Below are 10,706 nucleotides of genomic sequence, written 5' to 3'. Positions count from 1 at the left end.
GGGGAGACATGCCCGAGCACGCCCCGCTCACGGCCGCCGTGCCCAGCAAGGAGCGCAGCTCCACCGCCTGCGCGCTCCCGCGGCCCCCCCCCGGCCCGGGCGGCCTCTCCCGTCCCCCCGCCCCCGCCGCTGACGTGGCTCTGCTCTCCCCAGATACAGCGCACGGCTGCCGCCCGCCACCCCAGCGACAGCGCGCCGCCGTGCCCACACGGCCGCGGAGCACGGCAGCCGCGCCGCTTACGGGCTCCGCGCAGGCGGGCGGGCAGCCCGGCCGTGCCGCCGCCCAGCGCCGCCTCACCCTGCCCGCGCCGGGGCCCTTCAGGCGGGACCTGCACGGGGATGCACCGCACCCCACCCCACCGGCGCCCCCCCTGCTCCGCGCCGCCGCCTCCCGCCCAGCTCCTGGGGCGGGGCGGGCCGGGACCCCCCTGTCCCCGCAGCGCGGGCCGACTCGCGCGGAAGCACTTGCGCGGCGCGCAGCCCCGAGCCCGGCGCGCGCCCCCACACCCCGCCGCGCGCCCCGGCTCTATTTGTTTACAATCGATTACGTCACCCCCCCGTTTCCCGGCCCCGCCCCTCCGCCGGCCGTCATCATGGTGCGATCGCTCGATTGGCGGCGGCGCGCCCCCTGCGCCCTGACGCCAGTTCCGCCCGCCGGGGCTATAAGAGGCGGCCGTCGGCGGGCAGCTCCCTTCGCCCCTCGCAGCAGGAAATGCGGTGTGCGCTGCCGCGGCCGCCGCTGCTGCTGCCGCCGCCCCCCTGCCGCAGGAAGAGGAGGCGGAGGCTGCCGCCCCCGGGATGTGATCTGGGCTCCGCCGCCCGCTCCTCTCCTAGTTAGAGACGCGCCGCCCCCGCGCCCCGTCCCGCTCCGCTCGCCCCGCGCCCCGTCCCGTCCCAGCGCCGGCCGCCCCGGGGAGCTGGCTACCGCCCGCCGCCGCCTCCATGCATCCCGCCCTGTACACCCGGGCCAGCATGATGCGCGAGATCGCCGCGGCCGTGGCCTTCATCTCCAAGTTCTTGCGGACCAAGGGGCTGATGAACGAGCGGCAGCTGCAGACCTTCAGCCAGAGCCTGCAGGAGCTGCTGGCAGGTGAGGGCGGTGCGGGCGCGGCGGGAGCCGCTCCCCCGCTCCGGCCGGGGAGCCGCGCTGCCCCTCGGCCGCGGGGCCGCCAGCCCGGGCCGGCGGGATGTGGGCGGCACCTCCGACCGCGGCAGCTCCGTGGCCGGGGCGGCGGAATGGGAGGAGGGGAGCGGAGCGGCCCCTCCGCAGGGGCAGGTGCGGGGGGCGAGCGGGGCTCCGCGGCCGGGGCTGGCCCCGCCAGGGACTCCCCGCGCCGAGCCGGGCGGGGGCAGCTGGAGAGGGCTGTGAACAAAAGGGGCTCGGGCGACGCGCAGGCAGCCCCCCCCGGCTCCCCAAATAAAGGTTTCGGAGCAGCCCGACATCGGGCTCCGCTCCAAGGGCTCAGACCGCCCGGTTTCCAGAAGGGGAAACCCCCCCGAAGTTGCTTTTTGTGTCAAGTAAAATTCAGCGACGGACGATGAGTCTCGGTTCCCCTTTCTTCTGGAAGCATCTCATGGCCACCCGACAGCCCCGGTTAGGATCAAATGCCGAGCGTTTCTTCGCTGCCCTGCGGGTTTTTTTTTAACTCCGACCCTGTAGTCCCAGTGCGCTTGATGGTGGCTACACGTAGCCTCGGAACGGTCGGGTTTTGGGGGGGGATAAAACGCCAAAGGTAAGTGAAGTTGCCTGTATTCCGCCCTGGAAATCGGGCTGGGAAGAGCAGTGGGGAAATACGCCTTGAGTCTGCGTGTAAACACAGCCCGGCTCCTTCCCTAGTTATTTTTGTGTGCTCTTAAGAGTGTGAGGAGCTAAGCATGGGGGGGTGATCTCAAGAGAGTGCTGGAAAGGTGTGGGTTTAGGTTTTTTTTTGCTTCGTGGAGTTATGAGACCCTTGAGTTTTTCTGCTATGTATATAATCGGTTCTGTATTTTTATATTCGTTTCTGTGAGTGGCAGGAAGTTGTGTTTCACTCCTTTCGGATGGCGAACACTGTTCGCTGTATATGGTGGCACTGAACAGTAACTTTGTATGCAAGTAGTTCCCAAGGGGCACTGCACTTCGGCAAGCAGTCAGCAAAAATAAAGGCTCTAATGGCTTTTCAGGTCACTGGATGCTAAAGTAATAAGCTTTTGAACATTGTTGAGGTGTGAAATTTGCAAGAGAACAATGATCACTGCGCATCTTTTTGAATACAGAATTAAGGAGGATAATCTTTTTTCTTTGTTTTATAGAACATTATAAACACCACTGGTTCCCAGAAAAGCCGTGCAAGGGATCAGGTTACCGATGTATCCGGATCAACCATAAAATGGATCCTCTCATTGGACAGGCAGCACAGCGTATTGGATTGAGCAGTCAGGAACTGTTCCAGCTTCTTCCGAGCGAACTCACTCTATGGGTTGACCCGTATGAAGTGTCTTACCGTATTGGAGAGGATGGCTCAATCTGTGTGCTGTATGAAGCTGCACCAGCAGGAGGTAGCCAAAATAACACCAACGTGCAAATGGTAGACAGCAGAATAAGCTGTAAGGAGGAACTTCTCTTGGGCAGAACTAGCCCTTCCAAAAGCTACAATATGATGACTGTATCAGGTTAAGATATAGTCTGTGGATGGATCACCTTAAAATGGATGGATAAATTTGGTTTTTACTTTGGGTGGGCACCTCTGGGGATGGATTATGGAATTTAAACCATGTCACAGCTGTGAAGATCTGGCACACGTTAGAGTGGTATACTTTAAAGTGACAGTGCCATAGTTTGGACAGTACCTTTCAGTGATTTAATAGCCTGTGAGTCAAAATGATCGCAACTTGCTAGGGAGTGAAGAAGATTTAGGAAGGGTCAGTTTCTCCCAGACATCTTACTTAATTTCTACACCAATTTTCAACCCCAATCTGTATTTATAAAGTGATTCTCTGCAGTAGGTCTTGCAGAGTAAATTTGCACTATTACATTTATTATTAGCATTTTTGGCAGCTCAGTAACAAGACTTATTGTTATGAACACCATAGTACTGGAAATTTTATTTTTCAGACTTTTACCTAGCACTTACAAATATGTATAAATGTACATAAGATAAACTAGTAAGTATGACCTGGGGAAATGGTCAGATCTTTACATTGGCCTCAAAAGTAGCAAGTGATCAGAATCTGCCATGGCAACAGGCTTTAAAAAGACCATATAAAGACACTGTCTGAACTGTGGTGTTAGCACCAGCCAGCTATCTGTACATTTGCTAGCTTGTAGTTTTCTAAGATTGAGTAAACTTCTTATTTTTAGAAAGTGGAGGTCTGGTTTGTAATTTCCTTGTTCTTAATTGGGTAAAAGTCTTTTCCACAAACCACCATCTATTTTGTGAACTTTGTTAGTCATCTTTTATTTGGTAAATTATGAACTGGTGTAAATTTGTACAGTTCATGTATATTGATTGTGGCAAAGTTGTACAGATTTCTATATTTTGGATGAGAAATTTTTCTTCTCTCTATAATAAATTGTTTCCTATCTTGGCATTTTAATTAATCTCTTGTCGTGATTACATAGGATCAGTTAAACTATTTTTGTCTCACAGTAGAGATGAAATAGGTACTATAAAGGCTTAATGTCAATGGCACCCTGATGTTAGGGAACACTTGGTGCAGACATGGATTAACGAAGACCTCATACATAGATGCTTGGGAAGTATAGGGAAACACAATGATGTACATGTCACTTTAAACCTTTTAAAGTCAGTCAATGTGGAAATAACTCCAGGCCCCATAATTCCAGGATATGAGGAAAAGGTACAGAAATAACATCCACCAAAGATGACTTGAATAAATCCAGAGGATTAAAGTTTACTTGGCTTCCTGATGAAGGATATAGCAGACCTAAATGTCCATTTTGACCTACTTGCTCACAAGTTCTCAGTTCTTCCCTGATGGATTCCCTGCTCCATAAGAGTTCCTGGGACAAGTGTCCCTTAGCCTTAAGAGCAGGTTAAGCACTCTACAGAAAAGGTTGCTCGCCTTTTGCTTTCTTCAGATGCAAGACTTTCACTTTAAAAATCATTAAGATGGGATTCAACAAAAGGTATGTAGATCTTTTTTCCCAAACTTAAAAGGCTGGCTGAGGCAAAGTGAGAAGCCCATACTTATATGTGTATTCAAAGTTAATGAATGATGTGGAGATGTGATTCACTTAAGCACCACACTAATGCCATTTGTATACAGCACAGTGGTTAGTTACACTTGAGAGAAATTCCTTACCACTTTATTTGCACTTGTTAAAGTGCTGGAGAAAACTCAAGAACTTTCCATTCCTTATCTCCTGTGTACTTTGTTCTGTGAGTGTTTAATAAAAGGCCTACCCAACTTGGTCAGTTGAGAGCTGCTGCTGCTCTGAAGGAAAATAATCATTACTTGCCACCTAAACTTGCTAGCTGTGAATGGAACTGAGCTTCAGGCTTGCCACGCTCCCCTATGAGCCTTTACAATGTGGTAATAGTAATGTGTCCTATCTCCAGTTAAAATCTTTCAGTCTTCTGGTCTGTAATATAACTGATTATAGATAAGCAAAACATAAGACTGAACTGTCTAGGTTTTCTTTCCCACTGGTTTTCTGAAAGTTTAGCTTTACAAATACCATTTTTACCATTATCTGCATATGTATGTCAACATCAGTGCTTTAAATTATTGCTAAGGCTCCTCCAGCACTATGACTTTCTGGCGCAGGCTGGTGGAAGCATAAGTGCTCGTGAAGCAGCGAACTTTAAAAAGAGTTTGCTCAGTATCTGGAACTGGCAATAACAGATCTGTTACTAAAGGTTCAGAATGCACTTCCTTTAACAAGGTGTTAGCTTGTGATGTAGAGTCAAAATTTAGGCTCACATCTTGATACCTTAAAGATTCTACTGCTTTTAATGTGATGCTTTCAAGTTAAGTCTGTAAGCAAGAGGTTTATTCAAGCAGGAGGAGCTCAAAGACGTTTCTGTTGCATTACATGTCCACAGACAGCATAAGTGTATCTGAATAGAAAGAAAAACATTGAGCTTGGCTTCCTGTAAAGCTATATTAAACTTTCATGAAGCTTCCTGCTGACTGAGCTATGCTTGGTGTATCTTGGTGTTGCCTATAGTCTTTTCTGCTGCACAGTAAGAACAGCAGCAGAAAGGGTAGCTGTATGTTTCGTCTTTGACAATGAGTTATGCGCATTATGAAAGCATCAGCTGTCAGTACTTTCTTTCTGATAAGCATAGCTTTGCAAGGCAGCAAGTATTCCATCTGTGAGGCTGGCATGTGATGCTGAACCAGGAATGAGCCCGCTCCCTTAGATGGTTAATATTTCAGTCCTTTTATGGTAGGGTGCTTTCATTCATGGCATAATTTTTAACTGCAGCTGTAACGAGTAATTGGTGCAACCTGTGTCCTCAGAGTTGTTGGGATTTCTTCCAGCTGGAATTTAAACATACCCCAATGTGCACACAATGTGCCCTTGTCTCATTTTGAAAGTACTTAGTATACTGTGGCGGCGGGGCACAGGAAGGACTCCTGAGAGAAATGGAGTGTGTCTGTAAGTGGAGGCTGCTGCCAATCCTGTGTTTTGGTGCAGGTAGAACAAACAGTGCACTAACTTAAATGCTTGCCACCTTTCAATTTCATTTCAGGAGCCATTGTGAAACCAGCAAGGCTTTTATTTTAACATAGGTATTAGAGATGAGAGAGCACATTCGAGACCTGCTTGCCCAGTGCACGTTAGTTAAATTAGTTGGACTTCTTTCTAGTTGGACTTCTTTCCTTGTGAAGCACTGAATAATCCTGTTGTTCTGTTGGTGTTCTGAGGGCAGGCTCAGTCATACACAGCTTGAACGTTACGGCTCTTTGACGGACCAGTCTGCTAAGACTTGTTGACCATTCAGTGACTGTCTTTATAAAATGTACAAATTGCCTTCTAGTCATTTTGCCAGGTGAGCAAATGTTTCCTCTTCTCACAGCATGTTCCCCCATTATGCTGTGTGTGGCATCAGGTCCTACGCACTCAAATTTGCTTTTGTATTTCGTGTTCGGTAATGATGCTCGTCCTATACAGACTTAAATGTACCCTGTAAGAATCTCTGTTCTGTTCTCTTTGTAGTTGTGTAGGTTTTTTCCTGCTTATTCTGGAGATGTATGTCTGGCTTAAGCAGTCATTTAGACCACGCTCTTTTTCTTGATCTTAAGGCCATGCTTAAGTCTGATTAGAGATGTGAAGGCTTTCATTCAAATACTAATAATGCTGATTTTAGTTTTCTATTTTTCTGCTGACTCTGCAAAGATTTTGGGTAGATTGTGTGTGACGGGCCTCATCACACCATGGGATTTTCTTATTGGTTTGTTTTATCGGTCTATGTGAGAAATTGGAAATAACCTACGTGAGGCACTCTTCTGATGTGAAAATACCATCACCAGCTTCTACTTTTGTTGTATCTCATATTGAATCAGTTCATAGGATGAAAAAAGTCTCTCCTATTCATCGCTAAAAAGAGTCTTCTTGGATCAGAAGATCAAGTTGTGCTGTTTTGTGTGATGACAGCTCTGAAGGCTAAATGTTGCTAAGCCTGTATGCTCTTGAATGCCTTCAGTTTAAATGGATAAAAGAGTAGCTTCAGAGGTGATTTAAAAGCAGGGGGAACTGTACCGCAACAGTAGGGCCTTACAAAACAGTTTACTGATGTGCAAACCATGAAGAATCTAGTTAATGCTCCTGGAGTGGTTGGTTCGTGCTGATGCTTGTAAACATTCCTGTCACCAAGTTAAGCAGATGTCACTGAACATGAGCCCTAAATACGCATAAGGTGTCCCAGTTAACCTTGCTTGCTTATGCTGGGAGAATATGTTCTCTTGTTATTGTGCAGGTTAGTAGTGAATAAAATGAAGAAAATTGCTGCTTTTATTTTTGTGTATCTATGTAAAGCTTATTTCTGAATTTCCATAAATCAAGTAGCACTCTATTTTCCAAAGTTTCCTCTACTTGATGCCATCATTTTTAGGCAAAATAGTTTATATTGGCAAGAGCTGCCACTTGACTGAAGAACATTAAAGCTGTTTTTAGTTTGAAAAGTGAAACTTACATAGACTGGAGATAAATAGCTCTCCTAAAAAGGAATGTATATTTACACATTCTTGGTGTAATAGCAGAGGTTATTTTTACATGTTTCAGATTTACATTCCGATGTGAACATTGTGAAGCAGCATGTTAATTCAGTGGCTTTCAAGGGTTGGTAGAGCAAGCTGGGCTTAGACAGTAAATGCTGTATTAATGGTTAGCAGTGACAATTTCATCAACATAGGAATTGCAGGGTATAATTAACATCAGTTGCTTTGACACTGTGCTCTTAATGTATGGTTTCAACCTTTCTTTCAGTAGCAGTTGGAGAATGCACTGTGACAAATTATTGCTGATACAAAGTAGGTCAACAGTAAAATGGCTGACTTGCCATAAATGAACAGATCTGAATTATTGTAATTTAATGTCCAGTGGAATTTTCTTAGTGGCCAAGTCTTCTATGCCCTTGTGTTTCTCAAGCATGAATCTTGTATACAGCTTTTCCTAACTCTTTATTTCCTAACCATTTGATATTTTTGTCCAAACAAGAAGGAACATTTCCTCCCAGCTGCTGGGAAGAAATCCACACGAGCAGTAACGCTGCACGCGTGACAGCAGAAACTTGCCCTTGTAGTGCCCAGTTCTGTGACTGCAAGGCTGACAAGGAGAAATGACTTGCAACTAAGAAAAACAAGTAAAATGCTGCATCCTTAAGTTCTGAGGTTTTCTCTACTGAAAGTGACCCATGACAACACAAGAGGAAGGGAAATAGGGATGAGATGATACTGGATGAGAAATCCCAGGCTGAGAGAATGTCGAGTATGTTTTTGCAGAGGCAACTATCTTTACCTTGTAATTCCTGTGATCAGCTGCTCAGCGCCTCATCAAGGTTTGCAACAACATTTTCAAGTTTTCTTGAGAGGTGTACCTTTATTTGATGCTTTTACCTCTCGGATATCAGGGAACGGCCTCTAGCTTAGTGGTTTCTCTGGGGCACTGTAAAAACCAGTGTGATTGTTTTATGTGCTGATTATGTAACTGAATAAAATGATAAAGAAATGACTCTGTTAGCATTGTAAGGAACACAAGGGAGGAGAACTTCAGTGTTCTTGGAGCAGCCTTGAATGTATGCGAAGAGCAGAAGTGTCTAAAGTGCCCGACAACAGGGGGAGGGCTGGGGATGCTGCCCAGCTTTCACGGTAGGGTTCCAGACAGCAACACTTACCTAAAGGGCTATAACATGGAACTAAGGCTTGGATATAGCTTCTAACTCCAAGATCAACTTAAAGACAGATTTCTAGTATCAGTAGTATCATCTGCTGACATTGGCTGCAATTAAGAAATTCCGAGTGTGCCCTGGCTGTTCTGTGTTCTATAAAATTCAATTATTACTGCTTTTTCTAATCTAAGAACATGTAATAATTAGTGTCTTTGGACTTCTGCTGGCCACAGGTTAATTAACAAGTTTCTTGTCCTTTAAGAATAATACTGGAAGACAACATTCCTTCCATGCATTAAAGTTTAAACCAAGTTTTATTTGTATATACGCTGGGGCATGTATGTAAATTTATTGTATAAATATACACACACATATTTAATTATTAGAGTCTTTTTCAGTGGGTCATAATGAAGTCCCTGCTTGCTGTGATTTAATTCGCAGGTCACTGCAGGTGTTTTGAAGATTGTTAAGTTCACATAGATGGGGGAAAATTATCCTTCTGATTCACTTTTTGTGGCTTAATATGTTGGTATTAACAGGAACATGTATTCCTATTTTTCTCTTTCAATTTTCTGGATGTGACTTTGCAGCTTAACTCAATTTGCTAATCAGTGGAGCAGATTTTCAAGATTTACTGTAGAGTTTTAAAGTAATTGCAGAATATATGCAACATTTTAATCAACTTCACACCAGGCTGAAATGAAATACAGCTAAGATACTTTTAGAATCTCAATTGTATATTCATTCTAATACTTTATAACGCGGGAGAGGGATTTCTCTAATTTCTGGTAAGCAGTTGTCTGCACAATCAGCAAAAGATCCATTTTGGTTGAGCCTAACACCCTTCCCTAGATGGCTGCACCAGAACAGTTGCTTCTGTCTGGTAACATTCACATTCTACAGTACGTAAATCAGAAAGTTGTTTACTAGTGTGGAAGACACTGTATCGTAATTGCAAAAGAAAACCAAGCTGCCTGTGTGATACTCCTAATGCTATAAAGTTATACTAGTGATCCTAACTAACCTTTGCAGTTCCACCTCTAAATTTAGCTTGTATTATAATAATCTCTTTTTTAACCCTTAACCGCTTGCTTCCTTTGTCATTTACAGGCTATTGTTTAACTCCCCAGCTTGCAGTCAGGATAAGCTCATTCTGTTTTTAGACTTCAGATTGGTAGGGAAAAAATAAGGCAGTGGAAATGGCAATATCAGTCTGAATCATGATGACATTAAAGCGAATGATAAATTTAGTTCCATGTTTGTAAAGGATCTGTTTCTGTGTGATGAAGGTACCAGACTCTAAATTTTGATGATATTTATCATACTTCATTTGTTGTCTGGGTATATTTTAACATGAGTGAGGCTTTTGTAATATAACTGAGAAAAACACGTTGCAGATATCAAAGTACTTTTCAGAAGGACAGCTGAACAGATATATCTGCTTGATTGTTTATCCAAATGTTCCTATGACTATCTTCAAAGATTGTTGCTTGCAGAATTGTCAAGTCCTTCATCATAGACAGGAGGACACTGCCTCTGAATACTGAAAGTGAGAGTTTCTGCGATTATTCCGTAGAAAAATATGTGTGCGTCATTCAAATTTGAAATAGCTATTCGTAGAGTCTGCTGATGTGAAAGTTCATTCCACACCAAGCCGATATGTATACAAAACGTCTCCTAAACTATCAAACTGATGTTACCACATAACTAATTATGCAGTACGAATACGCTGATTTCCTTTTCTTGCCTGTTTTTGTATACCCCCTCCTATCTACAGGAGCATCCCTTTGTAAGTAGTTTACAATCAATACGAGGAAGACTGGGGTTCCAATGTGATGTGCACTTTTAAAATCTAAGACCCCAGCCTTTGCACTTTCCTAATTGTACCGTTACGAGTACCATGAAACCTTTTGACTTATTCATGTGAACGCGTCATATGCCCTTCAGTATTTTATGAGATCAAGTATGTGTCAAAAGCTTTCTCAGTGAAGCAGAAATGTGTTTTTTATTATTTCCATAGGCACTGGAAAGCACATTAAAATATTATTGACTGAAAAGAAACTTTCCTCTTTATTACTGTAGGATAGAGATAGTGAATAGACTGAAAAGAGAATGCTGCACACCTACTGCATCATGATCTCATTCTCAACATGATTGCTTCGGTGCTTGCCAGTTCCAATGTTAATGAGTCACACTCCAGTATGTGATTTGCTTAAAAGCAATAAATGTCAGCATTTTTTATTTACAATCTGCCTTTGAAGATTTGGAAGTCGTAACTTCAACACATTTTTTTCTGCAACTGTGAAGCCTAGGAACTAGCTTTTACCTTTTTCTTTTAAATGAAAGATGAAAGCTTTGATGTATTGC

General features: G+C 44.7%; 1 protein-coding gene across 1 annotated transcript; it reads left to right on the top strand.

Moving 5' to 3' along the window:
- The first annotated feature begins 681 nt into the window (after nt 1-681).
- BTG1 (BTG anti-proliferation factor 1) lies at nt 682-3,576 on the top strand. Its single transcript, XM_040595614.1, has 2 exons — nt 682-1,090; nt 2,293-3,576. The coding sequence occupies exons 1-2, from the start codon at nt 943-945 to the stop codon at nt 2,655-2,657; spliced, it is 513 nt and encodes a 170-aa protein (XP_040451548.1). The 5' UTR covers nt 682-942; the 3' UTR covers nt 2,658-3,576.
- The last annotated feature ends 7,130 nt before the right edge of the window (nt 3,577-10,706 follow it).

Source organism: Falco naumanni, chromosome 5 (assembly GCF_017639655.2).
Source record: "Falco naumanni isolate bFalNau1 chromosome 5, bFalNau1.pat, whole genome shotgun sequence".
NCBI lineage: Eukaryota > Metazoa > Chordata > Aves > Falconiformes > Falconidae > Falco > Falco naumanni.
This window is presented reverse-complemented; position numbering and strand designations above follow the sequence as displayed.